Source organism: Trachypithecus francoisi, unplaced genomic scaffold (assembly GCF_009764315.1).
Source record: "Trachypithecus francoisi isolate TF-2019V2 unplaced genomic scaffold, Tfra_2.0 Lachesis_group20, whole genome shotgun sequence".
Taxonomy (NCBI): Eukaryota; Metazoa; Chordata; class Mammalia; order Primates; family Cercopithecidae; genus Trachypithecus; species Trachypithecus francoisi.
Genome location: NW_022681466.1, coordinates 38815551 through 38842298, shown reverse-complemented (window position 1 = coordinate 38842298; position 26748 = coordinate 38815551). Strand labels below are relative to the sequence as shown.

General features: G+C 45.6%; 2 protein-coding genes across 6 annotated transcripts in view; one reads left to right on the top strand and one right to left on the bottom strand.

The window, feature by feature from the left end:
* The window catches only part of ARSG (arylsulfatase G), a 143470-nt gene extending 124988 nt beyond the window's left edge, over nucleotides 1-18482 (top strand). The window contains exons 10-12 of one of the 3 annotated variants that reach the window (XM_033183866.1): nucleotides 3204-3324; nucleotides 9179-9269; nucleotides 17401-18482. In XM_033183866.1, coding sequence (XP_033039757.1) covers nucleotides 3204-3324; nucleotides 9179-9269; nucleotides 17401-17717 — 529 coding nt within the window. In that variant the 3' untranslated portion in view covers nucleotides 17718-18482. The remainder of the gene's footprint in view (nucleotides 1-3203; nucleotides 3325-9178; nucleotides 9270-17400) is intronic. The other 2 variants (XM_033183867.1, XM_033183868.1) reach the window with 2 other exon arrangements.
* Nucleotides 18483-26748, bottom strand: part of WIPI1 (WD repeat domain, phosphoinositide interacting 1) — a 39038-nt gene continuing 30772 nt past the window's right edge. For 2 of the 3 annotated variants that reach the window (XM_033183873.1, XM_033183875.1), the window contains 4 exons: nucleotides 26055-26162; nucleotides 24335-24453; nucleotides 23229-23329; nucleotides 18483-19016 (listed from right to left, as the gene is read on the bottom strand). In XM_033183873.1, coding sequence (XP_033039764.1) covers nucleotides 18969-19016; nucleotides 23229-23329; nucleotides 24335-24453; nucleotides 26055-26162 — 376 coding nt within the window. In that variant the 3' untranslated portion in view covers nucleotides 18483-18968. The remainder of the gene's footprint in view (nucleotides 19017-23228; nucleotides 23330-24334; nucleotides 24454-26054; nucleotides 26163-26748) is intronic. The other variant, XM_033183874.1, reaches the window with a different exon arrangement.

The following is a 26748-nucleotide window of genomic DNA, read 5'->3' as shown; positions in this document are numbered from 1 at the left end:
AGAGAAAGGCAAACAGAAACCCTCTGTACTGTAGTCACTGGAGAGATTCTGCCTGGGGTTGTAGGTAGAGCCCTGCAGAGGAGAAGGAGGTGGCCAACAGGAGACGGAGCCTCAGAGCAGGTCCTTTCTGCAGCCCCCTTACAGGGCGGATATCCCCCCAGCCCCTCAGATATCTGATTGGGGAAAGTGGGGATCTGTGGCCCTGGAGGCTTCCCGGTGAACGGTGCATGCAAAAGCCTGAAGTCTGCTGCTGCGCCCAGCCTCAGGGCTACCAGGGCCTCTTTCTTGGGAAAGTCCAGCTTCCCATTAGCTCAGCCCTCCTGGCTCCAATAAGCCCCGCTGACTTCCAGTTGGCCTGGCCATCAGATAAACGGCTCTATTGAAGGGGCAGCCTCTCTATTCTTGCTGAAGACCTTTTTTCCCCCAAAACGAGCACAACAGGCTGGAGGAGGATGTGCCACAGGTAGAGTAACCTTGCACCATATGACTTAAAAAAAAGTCACATGAGCAAAATCCACTAAAATACGAACAATGGCTGCCTTTGGGTGATGGACTAAGTGTGTGTTGTTCTCTCTTACATTTTCGAATGCTCTCATTTTTTCTACCGTAAACATTCACTATTTTTATTTATTTATTTATTTTTGGAGACAGAGTCTTGCTGTTTCACCCAGGCTGGAGTGCAGTGGTGCAATCTCAGCTCACTGCAACCTCCACCTCCCAGGTTCAAGCCATTCACCTGCCTCAGCCTCCCAAGTAGCTGGGATTACAGGTATGTGTCCCCACACCCAGCTAATTTTTGTATTTTTACTAGAGACAGGGTTTTGCCATGTTGGCCAGGCTGGTCTCAAACTTCTGACCTCAGGTGATCCACCCACCTCAGCCTCCCAAAGTGTTGGGATTACAGGTGTGAGGCACCACACCTGGCCACAGTCACTACTTTGTAATGGACTAAAAGAGCTAAAATAGAGAGGCTGGAAAGTTTCACGTATCATGGCATTTTGAACAAAAACTAAATCTTTTATAATACAGAGACCCACCCAATGGAAAATGCAGTGAATATTCTCTTGTGGACACCTGTCCCACACTGTTTCTAAGCAAATGGCTGTCACCAAGCTGGTGACAGGTAGAACCCTTCAGTTCTTAGATGGGCTCACAGGGATTACCCTTGGGAATCATTAACACATAAACATCCAGTGAGTCCTTTCTGAGTGCCAGGTCTTCTCTGTGCTTTACATGTGTGTTTCATGCATACAACCACCTGTAAGCGGGCACCAATACAACAGTCCTCCTTTATCCACGGTTTCACTTTCTGCAGTTTTAGTTACCTGTGATCAACCATGGTCTAAAAATACTAAATGAAAAATTATAGAAATGAATATAAGTTTTAAATGGTGCACATTCTGAGGAGTGTGGTGAAGTCTGGCACCGTCCCACCCCCTAACGCCCAGGACGAGTCAGCCCTTTGTCCGGTGGATACACGCTGTGTACGCTACCTGCCTGGTAGTCACTTAGTAACCATCTCAGTTAGCAGATTGATTGTCAAGGTATAGCAGGGCTTGTGTTCCCGTCATACTTATTTTTAATTACTAATGACCCCAATGTGCAAGAGTAGTGATGCTGGTAATTCGAATATGCCAAAGACAAGCCGAAATGTGTTTCCTTTAAGTGAAAGGTGAAAGTTCTTGACTTAATAAGGAAAGAAGGCTGAGTGCAGTGGCTCCTGCCTGTAATCTCAGCACTTTGGGAGGCCGAGGCAGGTGGATCATTTGCGGTCAGGAGTTCAAGACCAACCTGGCCAACATGGCAAAACCCCATCTCTACTAAAAATACAAAAATTAGCTGGGTGTGGTGGCATGCACCTGTAGATCCAACTACTTAGGAGGCTGATGCAGGAGAATTGCTTGAACCCTGGAGGCAGAGGCCGCAGTGAGCCAAGGTTGCACCACTGCACCTCCAGCCTGGGCAACAGAGCAAGACTCCATTTAAAAAAAAAAAAAAGAAAGAAAGAAAGAAAAAGAAATTATATGCTGAGGTTGTTAAGATCTATGATGAGAATGAATCTTCTGTTTTTTTTGTTTTTTCTTTTTGTTTTTTTGTGGTAGAGATGGGATTCTGCCCTATTGCCCAGGCTGGTCTCAAACCGCCCATTGTTCACATCACCATTGTTCAGCCATTATTCACACTTTGGTGGATTTTGTTCATGTCAGAACAAAATCAACTGATCCACCCACCTTGACCTCCCAAAGTGCTGAGATTACAGGCATAAGCCACCAAGAATGAATCTCCTATCCATGAAATTGTAAAGAAGGAAAAAGAAATTTGTGCTAGTTTTGCTGTTGCGCCTCAAACTGCAAAAGTTATGGCCACAGTTCATGGTAAGTACTTAGTTAAGGTGGAAAAGTCATTACATTTTTGAGTGGAAGACATGAACAGAAATGTGTTCTGATTGGGTGCAGTGGCTCATGTCTGTAATCCCAACACTTTGGGAGGCTGAGGCAGGAGAATCACCTGAAGCCAGGAGTTTGAAACCAGCCTAGGCAACATAGCAAGACCTTGTCTCTACAATAAATAAATAAATAAATAAACAAACAAATAATCAATAAAACAATAAAGAAATTTTGTGGGTGTGGTGGTACATGCTTGTAGTCCCAGCTACTCTTGGAGTCAGATGAGAATTACTTCAGCCCAGGAGTTCGAGGTTACAGTGAGTTATGATCACACCACTGCACTCCAGCCTAGATGACAGAGCAAGACCCTGTCTCTAAAAAAAGTAATGAATAAACATGTTTGATTTATGGCAATCGGGTTCCGTACAATCCAAGGTTCCAGGCATTCACTGGGGCTCTTAGAATGTGTCTCTCTCTGATATGGGGGGCACTACTATATTATTAAAATATCATACATATTTTAGAGAATTGAAAACTGAGGCATTGAGAGGCTAGATATGTGGCAGAGCTGGGATTTCAACCCAGGTAACACCTGGCTGCAGAGCCTGGGTGCTGAACCACTGTATCATTCTGCCTCTTGTAGGAGCAGAAATCCAGGTGGAACTGAAAGGAAAAACAAACAGGTAGAGAAGGTAAGCCAGGCCATAGGAGAGGCTATTGGTGCTTGCTCTGGGCTGATTCAGGTGGGTGTTGACACAGCAGGGTCAGAGAGTGAGTCAGAGAGCTGGGGCCAACTCAGTCTTGTTATTTCTGCAGTGTGCTGGACATTTTTCCGACTGTGGTAGCACTGGCCCAGGCCAACTTACCTCAAGGACGGCACTTTGATGGTGTGGACATCTCCGAGGTGCTCTTTGGCCGGTCACAGCCTGGGCACAGGGTAAGTGGAAGACGTACGTGCCCACACGTAGGCTCTTTAGGAGGCTGGTCTGTTGCCTCTCACCTCTGTGCAGACAGAACCATCCTCAGAAGATGCAAACAAGTGGCTGGTTCAGACCCCAAAAGGTGAAGCATTTGAGATGAGCCTCTTTCCACCCCCAATCCCCAGTCCAGATTTATATTTAACAATTTGGCTTAGGGTGGGTGTATATATGTTCTCATTGCCTATAATGGGCAACTTTTCTGTCATGTATTTAATTTAATAACATAACTACCCAGCATGTTTTGTTAGATGAGATGACTGACTAGTGTCTGCAACTTGTTTATTGTGAGCCTTTCCCTCTAGAATGGAAGTTTCTTGAGGGCAAGAATCTGAGTCATTGAGTTCAGCTCTCAGTTCTCACTGCCTGCAGTCAGCGAGCATTCAGTCCATGCAACCTGGATGAACCAATGAAGGACCAAATGAACAAATGGGTGAAAGACCCTTTGGATGGCAGGTCCAGCAAGGGCCTTACATCCAACATTCTCCCAGCTCTAAAGGGCTCAGCACACTCTCTGTAGCCTGTTTTTTGTTTTGTTTTGTTTTGTTTTGTTTTGAGATGGAGTCTTGCTCTGTCACCCAGGCTGGAGTGCCGTGGCGTGATGTCAGCTCACTGCAACCTCCGCCTCCCGGGTTCAAGTGATTCTCCTGCCTCAGCCTCCCAAGTAGCTGGGACTACAGGCCTATGCCACCATGCTCAGCTAATTTTTGTATTTTTGTATAGGTGAGGTTTCACCATCTTGTTCAGGCTGGTCTCGAACTCTTGACCTCAAGTGATCAGCCTGCCTCGGTCTCCCAAAGTGCTGGGATTACAGGCATGAGCCACTGTGTCCAACCTGCAGCCTGTTCTTGACCAAGAAGTCCTTGGCAATGGCTTTGGGCTTCCACTTCCCAGCGTCACCTCCTCAATGTCCCCTTTTTGCACTCTGAAGCACTCATTGGCAGTGACAGCCAGGAAATGTCAGGCCTCATGGCCTTTCCTTGTAATTTCCCTGTGTTTTCCTTTCACCAAAAGGAAGAGGAAGCAGGAGGCAAGGAGGCGGAAGGAGCACAGAGTCCCTTCTGCAACGCCCTGCAAATGCATGGCTTCTTGATGAGGGACCCACACATCAAAGGGTCTATTTATGTCTTTGCTAAGGGTCACATGGAAGTGACTCAAATGTACACAAATGTCCTGTGGCTGGTAGTTATCAAAGCTGTCCTTCCCACCCAGCCTCCCCCAGCAAACCAAAACATGAGTCTTCTATGGGCCATCGGCACTTCTGTGCACATTAATGCAGGTTTTAGGGGTTGTTGGATGAGATCTGAGAGGTCTTCTGAAGTCCTGCTTCTCCCTAAGCAGGAGCAGCCAAGCAGGAAGATGGTTTCCGCCTTGTGGTTGGAAGTTAGCAGTATGTGACCCTGGAGAGTTGTCACAGACGTCATTGGAGAGGTGCTCTGGAGTGTTTATTACCGTGGCTGCTAGGAATAATTGGGGTCATCAGGAAGTGCTTCAAGGACTGTGGTCTCCTTGACGTTGTCGGTACTGCCTGTGGAAGCCAGCTCCTTCATGTACTAACTTCCTTTCTCAGACAGGAGAGCGCTGCTCTTGCTCTAACTGGAGTTTTGCGCAGGCTCGCAGAGACCCCATCCTAATTAGTGCCCAGCTGGGTTAGGCCCAGGAGCCAGATTGGAAAACCAGATACAAGTCACAGCATCGTCGTGGGGATGTATGATGGGGTGATGAACGCAGCTGGAGTCAGGACTGATTTGCTCCCTAACCACACCACATGGCCCAGAAAGAAACAGCCACGCTTCCAGATTGTGGGAAGCAGCTGATGGTATCTTCAAGGTTAAGAGCACATGGGGCTGGCACGTGTGGGTCACACCCAGTCTCCCAGAGCATGGCTGCAGTGTCAGCAAAGACACTTGAGATAAGATTCTGAAGTTTGAGGACAACATGGGTAGGCACTGGATCGGAATTTGGGTTTGGTCTTCTCTGGCCAGTTCTCTCTATTGAAGCAAAGTAATAGGCCTAAAGAAATAAGAACAAATTGTCTCAAATTTGGAATAGCTATGGAGGAGGCTGGAAGGTAAGAATACGAGGAATTATATATACACACACACACAAAATATGCTATACATACCTACATGTATGCATATTGTGCATATGTCTATACATGTGTATTATACATGTGCCTGCATATTCTAGACATGTGTATGCATATGTATGTTTTGTTTTAGTTTAATTTTATTTTATTGTATTTTGTTTTTTGAGATGGAGTCTCACTCTGTCACCCAGCCTGGAGTGCAGCGGCACAATCTTGGCTCACTGCAACCTCCACCTCCTGGGTTCAAGCGATTCTTCTGCCTTGGCCTCCCAAGTAGCTGGGATTACAGGCACACGCAGGCCCAGCTAATTTTTGTGTTTTTAGTAGAGACGAAGTTTCACCATGTTGGCCAGGCTGGTGTCAAACTCCTGACCTCAGGAGATCTGCCTGCCTCGGCCTCCCAAAGTGCTGGGATTACAGGCGTTAGCCACTGTGCCTGGCCTGCATATGCATGTTTATATACCATGCATGTATACACATGTAGGCATATGCACATCTGTAAACATACATATATACACATGTATGCATATGCATGCATATACCATACATGCATACACATGTTTGCATATGCATGTGTCTATATAAACATATACGTATGCTTATGTTCATACACTATACATGTGTACATATGTATGCCTATGGATGTCTATGCACATATATGTATACACATGCATGCACACACATACATGGATACATAGGCATATATCCAGGCACATACATAGAGATATACACATATATTATATGTATGTGTATGCACATGTATACATATGTATATACATGCGTTTATCGATATACACATACATATGTGTACATAGATGCCTATGTCTGTAACACATGCATACATGTATACATATGCATTTTAAAAGAAGCACAATTTGTATTCACCCTCAGATACATCCTGGGCTTACAAGGATTTCAATATGAGTTGGTTTAGAAACAGTTTCAGTTCTAGAAGCTCAAAGTAACTCCTGGATATTCAGCTGGAAACAATATGCCAACGCTTCTCAGCAATCGGGTCCTTCCCTGTGGCAAACCAAGTAACCAAGCGCTAAGGAGAGAAGCAAGAGAGTTGACAGGTGTCATGTGCATAATGGGCTCCGGTTCTACACTGGATGGTCTTCTCACAACCCACTCCATCAACCTCTAGGGGCGTTGTGTGGTGATGTTCAAAACCACAGCAGCTGACACCATGCTGCATATTCTTGCATCAGCTCAACCTCCTGCTTCTGATCTTGATAGGTCTGTGTCTAGGCAGTGAGGGGCACCTGGAGAGACATGAGGGCCAGGAAGCGGAGGGCTGCACAGCTTAGAACCAAATGTCCTGTGCTTTGTGCTTTCCTGACTCCCAGCTGGAAGCTGAAGGTTGTAACATCACCACTGGTCGGGTTGTATCTTAGCCCCAGGTTGTCATGGTCAGGTCCAGAATTGTCAATGAAGGAACGTTTCCCCTAACAGCTCTGCACCTGCCCAGCCTAACACAGTCTGGGGCTGCTGTAGGTCATGAAATGCTTGGCATGCCCCTGGAAGCCATACATTGAGGAAACAAGCTGCCTTTTAATGTCCAGAACGCCCATCGCTTCTCTTAGAGAGGCCCCTAGTGGCGAGAGACATCATCTGGGGTGGCTGGCAAACTGATCACCCCCATCCACCCCCTTTGGAGGCTGTGAGCTGCGCATCCCCACCTGAATGGAGAAGAAGCCCGCCTTCGGGGGATGCTATATCAGCAGCCTGTAGGACCTGAGGTAAGGGAACGCTCTCGTGCTTAAAAAACAAAACAAGATAAAATAGAACAAGAAAGGCCACCAGGAAGGCAAAACAAGTTTGCAGAAGATAAAGTCATCTTTGAAATTTGAACCAGGCATCTGGAGAGCTGTGATTCATGTGTACTTTTGACAACTTCCTTCCTATGTTGATATAAACAAGAAAGCCATAGTGGGTCTGCTCAAATGAAAAAAAGAATGCATAGACAAATTGTCCAAAGTCCATCTATGTTTCCGAGAATGAGCCATCCCACAGTTTTGCTTCCTCGTGGATTTTGGAAGTTGCCTCTGGTAACACCACATAAATAGTGGGAATATAGCAGCCCACCCTCATGGAATTTCTGTGACCGAGACCCAAGTAGTGTGACTGATCTGAAGCAGCGAGCCTTCACTCCCATCTTCTGCATGTCCGAGTGCATCGTGTGTCAGTTGACAATAGATTTTCCAAATCTCCCACTTCCTGCTGTCTCAAGAAGGAAACAAAACAGTCTCCTGCGGTGAAGAGGCTTGGCTTTCTGCAGGGATGGAAGAAGTGAGGGTTTTCAGTTACGACTTCTTTTCCTGTTTGGAAGGAACCTGCTGTCATCACGCGCGCCCTGGATATGTGCAGGGATTGTCACGAGAACCTGGAAGCCGCAGGTGTGGGGAGGAGCCCTACCTTGGCGGCATCCTCTCGGAGCTGTAAAACTCAGGGAGACAGCTGTTTACTGCTCCAACAGATGTTTCTCATTTTTTTAAAAGTCTCGTGGAAACTTTGAATCATGTAAGTGCCTTTCCAGCCCTGTATACGGTTGTGGTTCATACCAAGGCAGTCTCATGGCTTTTAGCCCAGACCCACCAAACTACCAAGGACGCTGGCCTTTTATTTTCTTTCATATCCTTCCCTCGAGAACCCTGATTTAGGTGTTTCCATTCTGTAGGGTAATTCTTTTCTTTGTGACCTGATGAGGAAAGATTTCCTCTGTCCAAATATAGTCGGATTGAGTCATAGCTGTGGGCGTCTGTGACCAGAGTCTGGGCTGTGCCTGATTCTGGGGAAATCAAAGATGCCTTCTTTTGTACCATCCTTGCTCAAGGGAGAGTTGGAAAATTGACTTGATGCGAAAGAAGCCTTTCTTCAAAGAGATCTGAGGGTCACCTGCATCAGAATCCCTGGAAATACTTGTAAAACAAGTGAGTCTCCAGGGCTCATCCTGACCCTGAGGCGTTGGAACTCAGACAGGGTGGCCTTGTGGGCCTGTGACTGGTGCTCCATACACAGAGCCCCACACTTGGAGGGACCCTGTGCTTGGTTTAAAGCTCTGCCGTGGTCATCATGAAATTTTAAGTTTGTGAACAAGATATCCCTGATTTGCATTTTGCTGTGGGCTTTGCAAAGTACATAGCAGGTTTCAGGCCTAGAAATCTGACCTACCTAGTGAGACCTTTTGCCTCCTCTTCCAGAGATGTAACCCACTCCCATCCATTAACTAGCAAAATAACAACTTCACAGGCTCCCTGGATTCGGCTGGTGTGGACTCCAGGCTTGTGTCTGTCAGTGTTTGTTTGGGCACAGGGATAGGGAGACCAGATTCTGAAAAAGACAATAATATTTTCCAGGGAGCATCTAGCATCATCTAGCATGATTTTTTGTTTTGCTGTTTCGAGACAAGGTCTCGCTCTATCACCTAGGCTGGAGTGCAGTGGTATGGTTATAGCTCACTGCAGTGTTGACCTCCCAGGCTCAAGCAATCGTCTCGTCTCAGCCTCCAAGTAGCTGGGACCACAGGTATGCACCACCATGCCTGGTTAATTTTTGTATTTTTTTTTTGTAGGGAGGGGTTTTGCTGTGTTGCCCAGGCTGGTTTCAAACTCCTGGGCTCAAGCGATCCTCCTGCCTCGACCTCCCAAGGTATGGGGATTACAGGCGTGAGTCACCAAGCTCTGCCCATTTTTCTATTAGTAAGCTCTGCCACCCTTTCTCAGGTGCTGTTCCACCCCAACAGCGGGGCAGCTGGAGAGTCTGGAGCCCTGCAGACTGTCCGCCTGGAGCGTTACAAAGCCTTCTACGTTACCGGTGAGTGAGGGGCCACGTAGCCCTGCCTCCCACATGCACCGCTGCACGGGGACCCCGTGGGCTCTCACCCAGGCCTCTGGGAATGAGTGTGAACCCCTCCTTTGAGGGGTTCTCAGCACCTCTTGACAAGCATCTCCTCCAAACCCAGGGTCTCTGCACAAGCTCTCTGGATCTCCCATATGCAAATAAAGTCTTTGTGCTATTCACCTGAATTTCTAGCGAGCTGGGGGCTCTCAGCACGTTTATTCAGCTCCTTTTCACATACAGCGCGTTTCCTATTGTCGTGCTTTAAATGCCAGTTTGGATGAACATTAAATGGAAGCCTAGAGATATTTGAAAGTGTAATTTACTTGACAATAGACTGTTTCAGAAAATAGATTTTAGAGGACTAGTTAGCAAACCAACAGAAGTCTCTCTGCTTCTTGGTTCACTGTGACTATCTGTCTCTTAGATGTATATTGTAGAATGTCATACGGGATCAGCATGGTCCTCACGGTCTTCTAATGGCTTCTTGCTGCCAACCGAATTCAGACTCTCAATCCCGAGTCCTTCTGTCTTTCCAGCCTTAGTTTTCCAAGAACAAGTCTCCTCTTCCTTGTTCTCCGTATTAAAACCCTTTTAAGCTTTTATGGCCCAAGTCAAATGCCACTTTCATAAAACTCTTGCTTATCTTCCCAGCCGGGTAGGAATTCTGGAGAATTCTGTTACCTCTCACTTTCTGCCACGCATGTCAGTCACACGTCTTATTTCCTGTACTAGTTTTGTTGTTGTTGTTTGTTTGTTTGTTTTGAGACAGAGTCTTGCTCTGTCGCCCAGGCTGGAGTGCAGTGGCGTGATCTCGGCTTACTGCAAACTCTGCTTCCTGGGCTCACACCATTCTCCTGCCTCAGCCTCCCAAGTAGCTGGGACTACAGGCATCTGCCACCTCGCCCGGCTACTTTTTTGTATTTTTAGTAGAGACGGGGTTTCACCGTGTTGGCCAGAATGGTCTTGATCTCCTGACCTTGTGATCTGCCCGCGTCGGCCTCCCAAAGTGCTGGGATTACAGGCGTGAGCCACCGCGCCCGGCCCGAACCTGTACTAGTTTTAAGCTTTCTAAATTCAGAACTCTTTCAGTGCTTTATCTTTGTTGTCTTGAAGTGCTGAGTACACTTAGTAGGAACGCTACAATTTTTTTTTAAATGAATGAAAACCAAAAAATAAAAAAAGGAAAACCTGTGACCTAATGCAGATTCCAACTTGATTCAGTTATTTAATGTTGGAGCTTTTCAAAGAATTATATAAGAAAAAAATGATTTTCCCAGAGTGTAAATAAGTGATCCTGAAGAAAATGTGGCATAAAAACAAAACATGACTTGAGGGGTATTAAAAATGTCACAGAAATCTTTGATTCTCTAAAACCTAAAACTCGAAACAGTCAGATATGTGTTATGTTTTCAGTTGAAAAGTTTCTAGATTAGAGTCCTTATATTACATTATCTAAGAGGTATGGGCCTTCCAGGCTGAGTTAATTTCACAAGTAATAGTCCTGCCAGAAAGCCCTTGGCACCACCACATTGGAATCATACATGGTACTATGAAGTAATAGGGCTATTTAAAATGATCACAATCAGATACGAATTATAACACCCAGGGGAGGTCTGCTCTTCTAAGGAGTCACCACACTTCCAAGAGAGTCTGGGTAGGGAGCACTGAACTTTCAATCCATCAGTGAAAACTGGGAATAGGATGAAACAGCGGCATGTTCTGATTCCTTCTTCCTCTTGCTTCTAATATTTGCATTCCAGTTACTTACAACTGCTTTTGGATAAGCTAGATGAATTGACATCTACCACATTAGATTAGAGAAAAGATGTGTTATTCTATGATGAGGATATGATGTTATGGTCATGCACTGGGAGTGACCTTAAAAAGACAACCAGTCTGTTTTGGTATGCGGCCTAGAATTCAGGTGTACCTTATTGTTCTTCTTTTTAAAAACCAGTTAAGGCAACCTGTACACAAAATGAAAGACCCAGATCTATAATGTATAATTTGGTGAGGTTTTATAAATGTAGATAGCTGTATATGTACCCTTTTAATGGTGTGAATTCTATTGATTCTTTTTCTTTTTCCACTGATTGATTTTCAAATGTTAAGCCAACTTTACATTCCGCGATAAATCCCATTTAGTAATGATGCATCATACTTTTTATATCTTGCTGATTTTGATTTGCTAAGATTTTGTCTATAATTTTCCTTTCTTGTCTGTGTCAAGGTTTGGTATCAGGATTTTGCTGGCCTTATAAAACGAGTTCAGATATATTCCCTTCTCTGTTTTCTGAAAGGGTTTGTGCAAGATCAGTATTATTTCTTTCATGTTTGATTGAATTCATCTGTGATATGATTTGCCAAATTCATTGTTGTGAAGATTTTGTCATATTTTTAAAAAGAGTGTTAGTATTTTAGGTCTTATATTTAGATCTCTGATCCATTTCCAGTTAATTTTTGTATGTGGCATAAGGTAAGGGTCCAACTTCATTGTTTTACATGTTGACATCCAGTTTTTCCAGCACCATTTATTGAAAACACTGTCCTTTCCCCATTGCATGGTCTTGGCACCCTTGTTAAAAATCATTTGATCATACATGTGAGGGATAATTTCCACTGTCTATTCTATTCTATTAGTTATATGTCTATGTTTATGCCAGTACCACACTGTTTTGATTACTGTAGACTTGTAGTTTTGAAATCAGGAGTGAAGTCCTCCAGCTTTGGGCTTTTTTTTTTTTTTAAGACTGTTTTGACTATTCTGGGTCCTCTGAGATTCCATGTGAATTTTAGGATGGATTTTTCTATTTCTGCAAAAAACATCATTGGAATTTTGATAAGGATTGTACTGAACCTGTAGTTCACTTTGGGTAGTACTGACATTTTAAAAATAGTAAGTCTTCCAATCCATGAACATGGGATGTAACCATTTATTTATGGATTTCCAGTTTTATTCCACTGTGGTCTGAGAGAATGCTTGATATAATTTCAATTTTCTTAAATTTATTGAGGCTCATTTTGTGGCCTATCCTATGGTCTATCTTGGAGAAAGTTCCATGCACTGTTGAATAGAATGTGTATTCTGCAATTGTTGATTGGAATGTTCTCTATGTATCTGTTAAGTCCATTTGTTCCAAGGTATAGTTTAAATTCATTCTTTGTTGACTTTCTTTCTTGATGACCTGTGTAGTGCTGTCAGTGCAGTATTGAAGTCCCTCACTATTATTGTGTTGCCATCTATCTCATTTCTTATGTCTATTAGTAATTGTTTTATAAATTTGGGAGCTCCAGTGTTAGGTGCATATATGTTTAGGATTGTGATGTTTTCCTGTTGGACAAGGCCTTTTACCATTGTATAATGTCTCTCTTTGTCTTTTTTAACCACTGTTGCTTTAAAGTTTGTTTTGTCTGATATAAGAATAGCTACCCCTGCTTACTTTTGGTGTCCATTTGCATGAAATGTCTTTTTCTACCCCTTTACTTTAAATGTATGTGAGTCCTTATGTGTTAGGTGAGTCTCCTGAAGGCAACAGATAGTTGGTTGGTGATCTTATCCATTCTGCTGTTCTGCACCTTTTAAGTGGAACATTTAGATCATTTACATTCAGTGTTAATATTGAGATGTGAAGTACCATTTTATTCCTCGTGCTATTCGTTGCCCATGTACCTTGGTTTTTTGTTTTTGCTTTTTAAATTGTATTTTTGTTTTATAGATCCTGTGAGCTGTATGCTTTAAAGAGGTTCCATTTTGATATGTTTCCAGGATTTAGAGCTCCTTTTAGCAGTTCTTGTAGTGCTGGCTTGGCAGTAGTGAATTTTCTCAGCATTTGTTTGTCTGAAAAAGACTGTATCCTTCTTTCATAGATGATGCTTACTTTTGCTGGATACAAAATTCTTGGCTGCTAATTGTTTTGTGGAGGAGGCTGAAGATATGGCCCCAGTCCTTTCTAGCTTGTAGGGTATCTGCTGTTAATCCTGACAGGTTTTCCTTTATAGGATACCTGGTATTTTTGTCTCATGTTTTCCTTTATAGGTTATCTGATGATGTTTTTGCAATGAATTTCCCAGGTGTTCTTTGAGCTTCTTGTATTTGGATGTCTAGGTTTCTAGCAAGGCCAGGGAAGTTTTCCTTGATTATTCCCCCAAATATGTTTTCCAAACTTTTAGATTTCTCTTCTTCCTCAGGAACACCAATTATTCTTAGATTTGGTCGTTTAACATAATCACCACCTTCTTGGAGGCTTTGTTCATATTTTCTTATTCTTTTTCCTTTGTCTTTGTTGGATTGGGTTAAGTCAAAGACCTTATCTTTGAGCTCTGAATTTCCTTCTTCTACTTGTGCAATTCTATTGCTGAGATTTTCCAGATCATTTTGCATTTCTATAAGTATGTCCAATGTTTCCTGACGTTTTAATTGTTTTTTCTTTCTTTCTTTTTTTTTTTTTTAAGATGGAGTCTTGCTCTGTGCCCCAGGCTGGAGTGCAGTGGCGCGATCTCTGCTCACTGCAAGCTCTGCCCCCGACCCGGGTTCACGCCATTCTCCTGCCTCAGCCTCCCGAGTAGCTGGGACTACAGGCGCCCGCCACCGCGCCCGGCTAATTTTCTTGTTTTTTATTAGAGACGGGGTTTTACCGTGTTAGCCAGGATGGTCTCGATCTCCTGACCTCGTGATCCGCCTGCCTCGGCCTCCCAAAGTGCTGGGATTACAGGCTTGAGCCACCGCGCCCGGCCTGTTTTTTCTTTATGCTGTTTCCTTGAATATTTCTCCCTTCACTTCTTGTATTGATTTTTGGATTTCCTTGCATTGCGCTTTGCCTTTCTCTGGTACCTCCCTAATTAGCTTAATAACTAACCTCCTGAATTCTTTTTCAGGTAAATCAGGGATTTTTTTCTTGGTTTGGATCCATTACTGGTGAGCTAATGTGATTTTTTTGGGGAGTGTCAAAGAGCCTTGTTTTGTCATATTACCAGAGTTGGTTTTCTGGTTCCTTCTCTTTTGGGTAGGTTATTAGTAAGTCTTAGTGTTTTGGTGAGCCTGTATCCTTGGACTGTGAACTTCACAAATGCATCTTAGTCTTTCCCTTCCCTCCCCTTAGGTGGAACAGCTAGAGTGACTACAGCTGGGATCTCCCTACCGTTAGGTCAGTTAGGCTCTGAGAAAAACCTAAGTAATTTAAGCTCTGGTAAAATAGTTTCCCCTGAGGGCAGGCCTCGTTAAGAAAATGAGAACGTTTTGGTATATTTAAAAATTACTTTTCTTCTACCTCTTTTGGACGGATGAAGAGATGTTTCTCCAATATTTACTGTAAGAACTTGGTTGAGCTCCTGGAGGTAAAACTCACAAAAGTGCCGTGTGTTTTGGGTGTTGGGGGAGGGGGCACTTGACGACTGGGCCCCACTGGAGTTTTTGGTCCCTCAGAATTGTCCACATTGAGCCTCCAGCAATTTGTCAATTACAGTGCAGGGTTTCCCTACTCCTGGCACTGGTTCTTGCAGAGGTTTCTGCTTGTGGGTTTCTGCTCTGGTAAGTTGTGATTCTTTCTGTTTGCTTGCCTGTCTCTCTGACTTTGGGGGCAGTAGTTTGCCCTGTGACTTCACTTGTCTGAAAGACCTAATAAGAGTTGTTGATTTTTTTTTTTTTTTTTTGAGATGGAGTCTTGCATTGTTGCCTGGGCTGGAGTGCAATGGCACGATCTTGGCTTGCTGCAACCTCTGCCTCCTGGGTTCACGTGATTCTCCTGCCTCAGCCTCCCAAGTAACTGGGATTACAGGTGCCCGCCACCACACCCAGCTACTTTTTTGTATTTTTAGTACAGATGGGGTTTCACTATGTTGGCCAGACTGGTCTCAATCTCCTGACCTTGTGATCTGCCCGCCTCAACCTCCCAAAGTGCTGGGATTACAGGCGTGAGCCACTGCGCCTGGCCGAGTTGTTGATTTTTTAGTTTGTTCAGCTTTTTACTTGTTAGAATGAAGTGATGACTGCCGACCTCCTTACTTGCCAGACTAGAAACTGGGAGTCTCCTATTTAGCCATCCTTAAAAATTGTAAGCTGGACATTGTTGGTGATGCATCGTAGCAATTCTGATTTCTGTTATCTGGGAGTGTTGATTTTTGTTTTCACTGGCAGTTAATCAGTAGTCAATTCCCTTGAACTTATAAAGCCTTAGTTTTACACTTTGTTAGGACGAGTCTTTCAGATTTTTCCCCTGATCTTAGGCAGATCCCTCAGTCCTGGGACACAGTCTCTACTCCTAGCATGAACTGTTTGTCAAAGCCCACATCACTGCCCTTTACTGGCAATGAAGAATAATCAAATTCTACTCCCAACTCAAGGCAAAGACAACAACTATTAATCTCTACTGATCAACTTGACTCTCAGCCACAGGAGGAAATCCAGTAATAAAGGGTTGTCTAAAGGCTTTGAGATCTACTCATTCTCCTAAATATTTCAGATTTTATTTCTGGCCAGATTGGACCAGAAGGCTGGATCCTTAGGTGGTATGGCTTTGCCCCTATAGATTTCCTTGGACTGAGTTGCATGTTGGCACCTGCTCTCATCATATAGTAAAGGATGTGATAAGAAGTCGTCAGTGGAACCATCCTAATATCAGTTTTGTTTTTTGTAAGAATGCCAGTGAGCATTCTATCCTACAGGGTCCCCTGGAGGAGAAGGAGCCCTGGAAGAATTTCTCTCAGATCTTAGTGTCAGAAAAAGCTCTGCTTCTCCTGAGCAACTGATAAGTTTCTATCTCATTAATGTTTGGCTGCTGATAAGCTCAGAAGCAAAGTCAGTGTTTAGGAACTCTTGTAATTTTGAGGGCTATCTTTTGCCTTAATCCCCTTTGTTTATTTATGTTGTATTTATTTCCATTAGACACCTTAACTACTTTTTCTATAGCAACAACAACAACAACAACAACAAACAAACAAACAAAAAACACACACACAAAAGTCATTGGAATCATGAAGAGCCAAGGAAGCTGCTATCATTCCAAACATTTTTGTCCTTTCTCTTCTGGATGGCTTTCACAGCCAAGATTCGAATCCACATAAGACTGTCATCTTCAACCCAAAGTGAAATTACTCACCTACCTTTCTACTTGATTCACCAATTGGTAGTCAAGAAATCGATTTTCAGAAAAATCAAATTTACTCCTAAAGGGCAGAGGTTAAAGATACTTAAAAAAAGTATATCCTGGCTGGTGCGGTGGCTCATGCCTGTAATCCCAGCACTTTGGGAGGCCGAGGTGGGCAGATCATGAGGTCAGGAGTTCGGGACCAGCCTGGCCAACATGGTGAAACCCCATCTCTACTAAAAATACAAAAAGTAGCCGGGCGTGGTGGTGGGCGCCTGTGATCCCAGCTACTCAGGAGGCTGAGGCAGGAGAATTGCTTGAACCCAGGAGGCAGAGGTTGCAGTGAGCCAAAGATTGTGCCATTGCACTCTAGCCTGGGTGACAGAGCAAGACTCCAACTTGAAAAAAAACAAAAAAAACCCCATTATTTCCTGATTTTGTGTCAATAAAGATACTTGAATGAATATTCTACTGGCTCTGAAGGCAAGTTCAAGGAGAACTTCCAAATCATTTTAAGCTGGGTGCAGTGGCTCCTGCTGATAATCTCAGCATTTTGGGAGGCTGGGACAGGAGGATTGCTTGAGGCCAGAAGTTCGAGACCAGCTTGAGCAACATAGCGGGACCCTGTCTCTGGGGAAGGGGGGGGAAGCTGGGTATGGTGGTGTATGCCTGTGGCCCCAGCTACTTGGGAGGCCGAGGTGGGAGGATCGCTTGAGCCCAAAAAGGCTGGGGCTGCAGTGAGCTAGGATCACGCTACTGCGTTCCAGCCTGGGCAACAAAGCCAGACCCTGCCTCAAAAAACAAAAACAGAAATGAAAAAGCAAAACATTTTGGACCACAGGATCATCACTGGAAGGAGCAAATAGATTCTCAAGGTCATTTCTTTGACAGAGGGAGCCATCACTGGAACATTGGGTTATCTGGTACATTTGAATTAATGTATAATCACTTGCAGCTCTCGTCTTTACAACATAGGGCAACTGTCAGGGTTAGCAAGGTATTTGTTGTCATTCCCTCTCTAGGTGGAGCCAGAGCATGTGATGGGAGCATCGGGCCTCAGCTGCAGCATAAGTTTCCTCTGATTTTCAACCTGGAAGACGATATCGCAGAAGCTGTGCCTCTAGAAAGAGGTGGTGCGGAGTACCAGGCTGTGCTGCCCAAGGTCAGAAAGGTTCTTGCAGACGTCCTTCAAGACATTGCCAATGACAACATCTCCAGTGCAGATTACACCCAGGACCCTTCAGTAACTCCCTGCTGCAATCCCTACCAATTGCCTGCCGCTGTCAAGCCCCATAACAGACCAGTTTTTATTTCACAAGGAGGAATATCTGGGAATTAGGCAAGTTTGTTCCCAAACTTCATTTTTGCCCTCTTTACAAACACATGCTTTAGTTTAGTCTTGGAATTTAGTTTTGGAGTTAGCCTTGCATATCCCTTCTGTATCCTGTCCCTCCTCCACACTGGCCTGAGAGCAGCTGAGCCATGCTGGCTCTGGGCAGGGAGTGTGCCCTAATGGGAAGCACACGGGCTTGGAGTCAGGCACAGGTGCCAGCTCCAGCTTTTGAACTTGGCAATTGTTTAACCTAACCTGCAAGTTGATTTTGAGGTTAAATAAAGGCATACATGAGAATGCCTGGCACGTTACCTGACACAAAGCAGATATTCAATACATTTTCGTTTCCTTGTTTCTCTGGTTCCCAGTTTTTCTGGTCATTTTCGCGTAAATCCATTCTAATTAGTATCTAGGGCAGAACTTCTCTATTTTTTTTTTTTCCTTCCACAAACCAGTGTACTCACTGGTCTCCATCTTTAATATGCAAACAAATCACCTAGGATCTTGTGAGAATCTGGATTCTGTCTCAGTAGGTCTCGAGTGGAGCCTGAAATCCTACATTTCTAGCAAACAGTGCCTTGAGGAGCACAGATTGAGACCAGAGTTAGGTTGCTTTCCAGATCTCAGAGCAGACGAGTCCATGGATAAGTCTGTGGCCCAATCCCCTTCCTCTCCTTTTAAGGGTGAAACGATTGTATTTAAAAGATGTTAAAGAGTTCTTCCTGTCCCCTATAACCACAAGGAAATAAAAAAATATAAAAACCTCAAAAATGCATTGCCATGATTTTATTATTAGTGTCCAAAATGGGACTCCCAGTAATAAATGACTTATTCCAGTCACAGCCAAAAAAGACTTTGCCTGGCTAAAATAGTCTAAGTATGTAATATACAAGAAATACAATTCAAAGAGATGTTCCTATAAGTACATTTTTTACACAGCATATATTTAAAAAGGAGGCCCCTTTTAATATAAAATTCTGGTTATATACCAATATGGTTAATTAGCATTTACACTATGGTTTGAACATATTTTAAATAGCATAATGTGTATACAATGTCTCCCACGCCCACTGGCAACCAGGGTGGTGGGAAGCTTGGTGAGGAGTTAACCAGGTCCTGTGGTTTAAGCAGTGCAGCACCTGGGATTCCTGCCCCCCCCTTTCTGCTCACACAATTGCACTCCATTCTTCCACCTTCCTTGTTTTCTCCAAAACCACCTGATAGGGGGATGTCCTGATTTCTGAGGTGTGCTTCTCATCATGACTGCTTCGTTTTGCCCTTCTGATTTCCACGGCACAAGATTATCTACCAAAATCAAAACAGAATGGCCTTACTCTTCTCAGGAAGAGGCTGGTAGGCAGGTGCATTATCAACAGGTCTGTGCCCATGCAGAGTGAGCAGGGAGAGGCTGGGCACTGTGGAATTTTTCTGTCTGACCGCGCTCATGGCCACAGAACAGTCACCCAGCTTATTTAGATGTAGACAAGTATGACACAGTTCTAGGAAATACTGACTGTATAAAAATATGTGTATGTGTGTATGTATTTATATGTATATGTATATATTTTTTAAAGGCTCATCTTACTTGTAAACATGGACTGCTCAATCACTATTAAAAAGTCCGTTTAGGCCAGGTGCGGTAGCTCACGCCTGTAATCCCAGAACTTTGGGAGGCTGAGGTGGGTGGATCACTAGGTCAGGAGTTTGAGAACAGCCTGGCCAACATGGTGAAACCGCATCTTGACTAAAAAATACAAAAATGAGTCGGGCATGGTGGTGCGTGCCTGTAATCCCAGTTACTCAGGAGGCTGAGGCAGGAGAATCACTTGAACTGGGAAGGTGGAGGCTGCAGTGAGCCGAGATCTCCCCAGCCTGGGCGATGGAGCAAGACTCCATCTCAAAAAAAAAAAAAAAAAAAAAAGTCAGTTTAGGCTGGGTGCAGTGGCTCACACCTATAATCCCAGCACTTTAGGAGGCTGAGGTGGGTGATCACCTGAGGTCAGGAGTTCAAGACCAGCCTGGCCAACATGGTAAAACTCCGTCTCTACTAAAAATATAAAAATTAGCTGGGCATGGTGGCATGCCTGAAATCCCAGCTACATGGGAGGCTGAGGCACTAGAATCACTTGAACCTGGGAGGTGGAGGTTGCAGTGACTGGAGATCACGCCAACACATTCCAGCCTGAGGGACAGAGTGAGACTCTATCTCAAAAAAAAAAAAAAAAAGGGGGGAAGGTCAGTTTATACCCTTGGGCTTGATATCCTGACTCTTGCTCACAAGATTGGGACTAGTCTCACAAAATACAGAGACTTATACAGGTGGATTGTTCCTGAAACCAAAGCTCCTCATCCTCCTGAATGAAGCAGCTTTCTAAGGTACCAGAAACGATCAAGTCTCTTTTCTTTCGCTGCTCTCGGAGCAAAAGAAGCAAGCACAATCAGTGTATGAAGTGTCAGTATATGTTAAAAAGATCGCTAGTGATGACCCGCCTTCTTAAGGCAGCGGCTCACAGAGCTCCTGCAGCAGACTACTCAGGCAAGGCTGTATGTTTGTTGCTGCAAGAGAGGCGATTTTAACCAAGCTGAGACTCTTAAGAGCCTTTTGTGGTCCTAGCAGATTTTAAGGAATGTGAGTAAAGATGTGAATTCTGCACAGAGATTTGCAATAGGCATGACAATTCAGAATAAGGACACAGAGAGGAAGTTCCCCAGCATCCCTCATTGAACATTTCTGCCAATTCAGGCATGACTGAGATGGGCCGTGTTGACAGAGCATCCCAGGAGCACGCGTGCCTCTGGTCCTTACGTGATGAGATGGAAAAGCCTGCCGGCTACTGAGACAGTGCCTTAGTGGGAGCACTGGCCCTCATCACCATCTGCCTGCAGGCTGGAGGGCAGGCTGAGAGGTTGGTGGCTGCCATGACACAGCCCGGCACACAGGGGCTGCCCGACACTCACAAGGGTCTAACACCCATTCTAGGGACCTTGTTCGGTGACCACTCTCACTGGCAGGAAGTATTTCTTGTGTATAAATAATAATTCCTCATGCAATTTCAACCAACTTTCTTTCATTTGGTCCTTAGGAGGGAGAAGAAACAACTGGCTTATGCCCAGCTTCCTGGCACTGAGTGGCAAACAGGCCTCAGGACAAACTTTCTCACTGGTTCTTCAATTAAGCACCTCCCCTTTTCCTTTTGACCCCAAATAAATGATCTGCACAAAGTACCTATTATTTTATACAGGTTCTTTGGCAAGGAACTACCTCCAAGATGCCAATATCCAAATTACCCCAATTCTGTACATATAAGAGGTTGCAAGGTTTACTGTGATTACAATGAAGAATCTGATAATGTTTTATAGTAGTCACAGACTTTTACCAAAATTAGTGAAATGGAACCTAGTGAGTGTCTGGATGCGGTAAACCCTGACAGAGTAGGGTGGCCACATTTGTCCCCATGGTGTCTGACTGAGAGTGCTCTGGTTCCTGGAAGACTCAACTTCAGGTAAATAACCACCGCCTTTTGAGCTTGCAGAAAAACACCCTTTAAGGCCAGTTGGGGCCATGAGAACCCAAAGGTAAAACAACTGGTTTATAGTTAGGCAGCATGCCAACAGAGGTTTTGACATTTATAATTAGTATTTTTAAGAACAACTGCTCTCCGCCACTAAGATATAAACTTCACTTGCCAGCCATGTCTCTGACAACCTGCCTCTTGAAAGCCACAAATGTAAAAGCTCACGCTGTGATCCACGAGCCGATGTGGGAGATCACAAACAACAGCTCCCGGCCCTGCACTCAGGACCCCACGGCAGCTTTGTTTTCTAAGCCAAATGTGCTCACTAGAGGGTTCCTATGGATCTGCCAGAGAAAGCAGCCAGACCTGCACTCCATCCTTTTACAATTGGAATCTCAACCGACACAAAACAACGATCAGGAGACATTTCCATAACAAAGCCTAATGGGCATTGCTTCAGTGCCCGAGTGGCAGCTCCTCTCTGGTTCTAGGAGTTGATGCTCCAAGTCTTGGCCCAAACGCTACTTCCAGCCAGGAGCGGTGGCTCACGCCTATAATCCCAGCACTTTAGGAGGGCCGAGGCGGGTGGATCACTTGAGGTGAGGAGTCCGAGACCAGCATGACCAACATGGTGAAACCTCATCTCTACTAAAAATACAAACTATTAGTGGGCGTCGTGGTGCACGCCTGTAGTCCAGCTACTCAGGAGGCTGAGGCAGGACAACTGCTTGAACCCAGGAGGCAGAGGTTGCAGTGAGCCAAGATCACGCCACTGCACTCCAGCCTGGGTGACAGAGCAAGACTCCGTCTCAAAAACAAAACAAAACAAATCAGTACGTCCATCTCGCAATGATTTCAGGTTGACTATCTGGGATGTTTTGACTGAAACTCACAAGAGCGGTCTATGTTACTCCAGATGGGAGCTTGAAGAATGGGAAGTTGAGGAAGCCCTGCAGGCGCTCAGGAGAGAATCTTGTCTTCAGTTGCAGGTGGTGGGAGAAGCCACGCCCAGCACTCAGCCAGCCCCGAGGGCCCTAGCTATGGGAACAGCCTGAGCAGGTTGCTGGGAAACCCAGCTAAAGGTGCTCGGGCAAGCTCCTGCACTGCACCTCCCACCCTCCACAGAGCATACAAGTGCTTTTCTTTTCTTTTCTTTTTGAGATAGAGTCTCACTCTTTCACCCCGGCTGGAGCGCAGTGGCACAATATAGCTCACTGCAGCCTCGACCTCCCAGGCTCAGGTGATCCTCCCACCTCAGCGTCCAGAACGGCTGGGACTACAGGCACATGCCACTACACTCGGCTAATTTTTGCTTTTTTTTTTTTTTTTTTTTTGGTGGAGATGGGGTTTTGCCATATTGCCCAGGCTGGTCTCTAACATCTAGGCTCAAGCAATCCTCCAGCCTCTGCTTCCCAAAGTGCTGGGATTACAGGTGTGAGCCATTGCACTCGGCCAGTTGGTTCTTAATGAGTGTCTGCAACTGCCTGGGAGGTGCAGGTCTGCCAGTCAGAGCTGCAGGTAAGTGAGGGTCAAGCTGGTCCGCAGAGTGCAGCAACTCAGCTCAGAGTCCTGAACACACAGCCCAGCCCTCTGAAACCATCCCCTCCAGCACAAGGAAGGCAGCATTCTGCAAAAGCATCCATGGAAGCCTCAGGAAAATACGTTTTTATGCAAGGTACATGTTCCTACCTTCTAGGCAGCAAAGTCAATGCTACAGAAGCAAAAGAAGAGATTCCAGGCCTCTAACTGGAGGGAGGTCACCAAGACTCCCTGGATTAGTGACTCTAATGCCATCAGGGTTTAGCTCAACACCTAAAGGCTACTCTGTAGGATTTGAAGCACACAGTACAACAAATATCCTATGGCTTTCCAAATACCAGAGCAGAGGATTAGCTGTTATAGACTAGAAAACAGGGCAAGGGACTCTGCCTCTCGTATGAGGCGAAGGTTTCCTTCTAAGCACACAGACTGAGCCGCCCGGTTACGGGTTCCTAATGCTCACAGGAGGAAACTCATTCTCATCATCCAGACACACTGGTCCTGTCGCAAACTCATGTTCAGGAATAACTTCTCCTCGCAGCGCCCCGCCGTCCTCGGAATAACCTGGAAACCAAGAAAGAGACATGAAACAAGCCCTGGGGATCTGCTTTTATGCCATGACCTGGCGGGTGGGGAGGGGGAGCTCAAATAAAGGGCAAAGGAAGCAGAGGGGCTGTCTGTCTTCCCCGTGGAGGGACTGTGCCTAGGACAAGCCATAATCCTCACCATCTGCCGTCTTTAAGCCTGACCTGCCTTTCCACTTCAGATGCCTGAAACATCCTACTTCTTTGAAGTTTGCTTTGTTGAGGTAGGGTCTCACTATGTTGCCCTGTCTGGCCTCAAACTCCTGAGCTTAAGGGATCCTTCTGCCTCAGTTTAACTTCCTGAGTGGCTGGGACTGCAGGCACTTTGGAATTTTTAGTTTAGCTTTAATTTTTTGAAACGGAGTCTCACTCTGTCACCCAGGCTGGAGTGCAGTGGTATGATCTCAGCTCACTACAATCTCCACCTCCCTGGTTCAAGCGATTCTCCTGCTTCAGCCTCCTGAGTAGCTGGGATTACAAGTGTGTGCCAACATGCCCAGCTAATTTTTGTATTTTTTAAGTACAGACAGGGTTTCACCATGGTGGCTAGACTGGTCTCAAACGCCTGACCTCAAGTGATCCGCTTGCCTCAGCCTCCCAAAGTGCTGGGATTATAGGCGTGAGCCACTGTGCCTGGCCTCATTGCAATTTTTGAAGAGGCAAAGGGTTAACATCACTTGTTAGGAAAAAGACCATATCGTGCGATGCCTTGCCAGGTTGAGGGTCCCAGGTTTAAAGGCTATTACCATGGCCTCACCTGTGAGGAAACAAAAAATTCAAGGAGAGTGCTCTACCCCAAAGTGACAGTGAAGGGGGAAGGTGAGGGAGGGTGAAGGGGGAAGGTGAAGGAGGGTGAAGGGAGAAGGAGAGGGAGGGCATTCCACCCCCAGGTAACAGTGAAGGGGGAAGGGGAGGGAGGACAGAGGGAGAAGGAGAGGGAGGTCACTGTTGGAGATGCTCCCCTGTTGGCCCCGCATCCACCCACCTGGCACCGTGGAGGCTGAAGATGCACTTGGTCTGGCTACGGTTGCTGCATAAGACTGAGGTAAGGAAGGTCTGAGGTCATTTTCTTTATTCTCTTCTGTTGTTCCTGAGCCAAGCAAGCTACTTGTGACAATCAAGAGGGGGTGAAAGAAAAAAAGAAATCATCATATATCTAGGACACCTTCCAAAGGAAAAGCATGAGGAAGCCTGTGCTCAGCTCTGTGGGGTATTTATTTATTTTTGAGACAGGGTCTTGCTAGGTCACCCAGGCTGGAGTGTAGTGGCTCAACCTCGGCTCACTGCAACCTCCGCCTCCTGGGTTCAAGTGATTCTCCTGCCTCAGCCTCCCAAGTAGCTGGGACTACAGGCGCCCACCACAGCAACTGGCTAATTTTTGTATTTTTAGTAGAGACCATGTTGGCCACGTTTCACCATGTTGGCCAGGCTGGTCTTCAACTCCCAACCTCAGGTGATCCGCCAGCCAACTCTGTGGGTTTCAATTGTAGACCTACCCATACACTGCTGGGCCAGGATGAGCTGAAGTGAACTGAAACTGCCAGGAGCAGCTGCACACTGTCAACATGGCCCATCTCTCTTATATTGACTAAACAAAGATTGGTCCCCTGCTCTTCCCAGTACACACAGGTGAGGACATGCTAGCAAGGAGAGTCGCCATCGGTGGGGGGCAGTGGCAGCTCTGGTGCCCTGGTCACAGCAGGAGAGCTCAGTTGTGCCCGTTCACAGAAGGCATGAGTCCTTTTGTTTTGTTTTCTTTTCTTTTTTGAGACAGGGTCTCACTCTGTTGCCCAGGCTGCAGGGCAGTGGTGTGACCACGGCTTACTGCAGTCTTGACCTTCCTGGGCTCAGGTGATCCTCCCACCTCTGCCTCCCAAGTAGCTGGGACTACAAGGCATATGCCACCATGCCTGGCTAATTTTTATATTTTTTCTTTTTGTAAGGATGGGGTTTCCCCATGTTGCTCAGGCTGGTCTCAAACTCCTGAGCTCAAGCCATCCGCCCTCCTTGGCCTCCCAAAGTATTGGGATTATAGGCATGAGTCAACATGCCTGGTAGAGCACTTTCCAATTCCACGCAGGGAACAGGTGTTTTTTTTTTTTTTTTTTTTTTTTTTTGAGACAGGGTCTCACTCTGTTGCCCAGGCTGGAGCACAGTGGTGTGATCATGGCTCACTGCAACCTCAACCTCTCCAGGCTCAGGTGATTCTCCCTCCTAAGCCTCCCGAGTAGCTAGGACAACAGGTGTGTGCCACCACATCCAGCTAATTTTTGTATTTGTTTTTGGTACAGATGGGGTTTCACCATGTTGCCCAGGCTGGTCTTGAACTCCTGGACTCAAGGCATCCACCCGCTTTGGCCTCCCAAAGTGCTGGGATTACAGGTGTGAGCCACCATGCCTGGTGGCAGGGAATATTTTTGAACGCCCACTGTGAACTCGGGGCCATGTTAGGAGGACAGGCCGAGGGGGAGACCATCTTGTGTGTTATTAATCCTGGCACTTTTCCAGATGACTACCACAGGCTGAGGGCGCCTGACACAGAGCCCAGGGCAGAGCAGTTGCCCACTAGAGGTTTGCCACTGAGACTGCCAGTGAAGAACAAATCAAAGCAAGGGCATTGAAGCTTGTCATTGTTCTTGGCGAAGGGACAGCTCTATGCAACCAGCTCTTGAAAGAAGCTGTCTTTTGAAAAGCAGTCTCTTCACCTGTGGGTTTTGATTAAGACACACTCCCCTCCATCCTGAGGATCCAAATTGTAGATGTAAAGGTGTCCATTGGATGATGCAACTAGCAGCCGTGGCAACTTCTGGATCCTAAGGGCCAAGGAAAACATAAGCTGTGATGACAACGGAGATGGGTGATGGGTTCGCTTCCAATGACAAAGCCCCCCTCACCCTAGCTGTCACCAGATTCTGCCTTTGACAAACCCTTAGCCCACTGATCTGGTCTGGGCTTCTGGCTCTTCCTTTGCATTCTGGCCTTGGGATCTACTTTCAGGATTATTTCTTGTCTTTGAACGCAATAGTGTGGATGAGGCAAATGAGTATAGATGTTGTAACTCTGTGAAAAGCAGCAGCTAGCGAACACATTAGCGCCCTACATGGGACTCAGTCTCCCTCTGACATGTGTCTCTGCCCCTGACCAAGACAGAAAGCAGGCAAATGGATGACTGGCTCACTGTCTTTGCTGGTAGGTTTTGTGAAATTTTTAAAATGTTCAACTTTTGAATAAACTCCTTTAAACTTCTTAAAACATCTGTCAGCCCCATAGGAGTCTGAACCTAGAAAACAGACCTGGAGGCTTTTCACATAATTACATAAAAATAAGAATTGTTTTTAAGACAGCGTTGTTATAACCAGAAGGTTAAAATTCCCATGCCAACTTCTAGCTGCCCCCTGA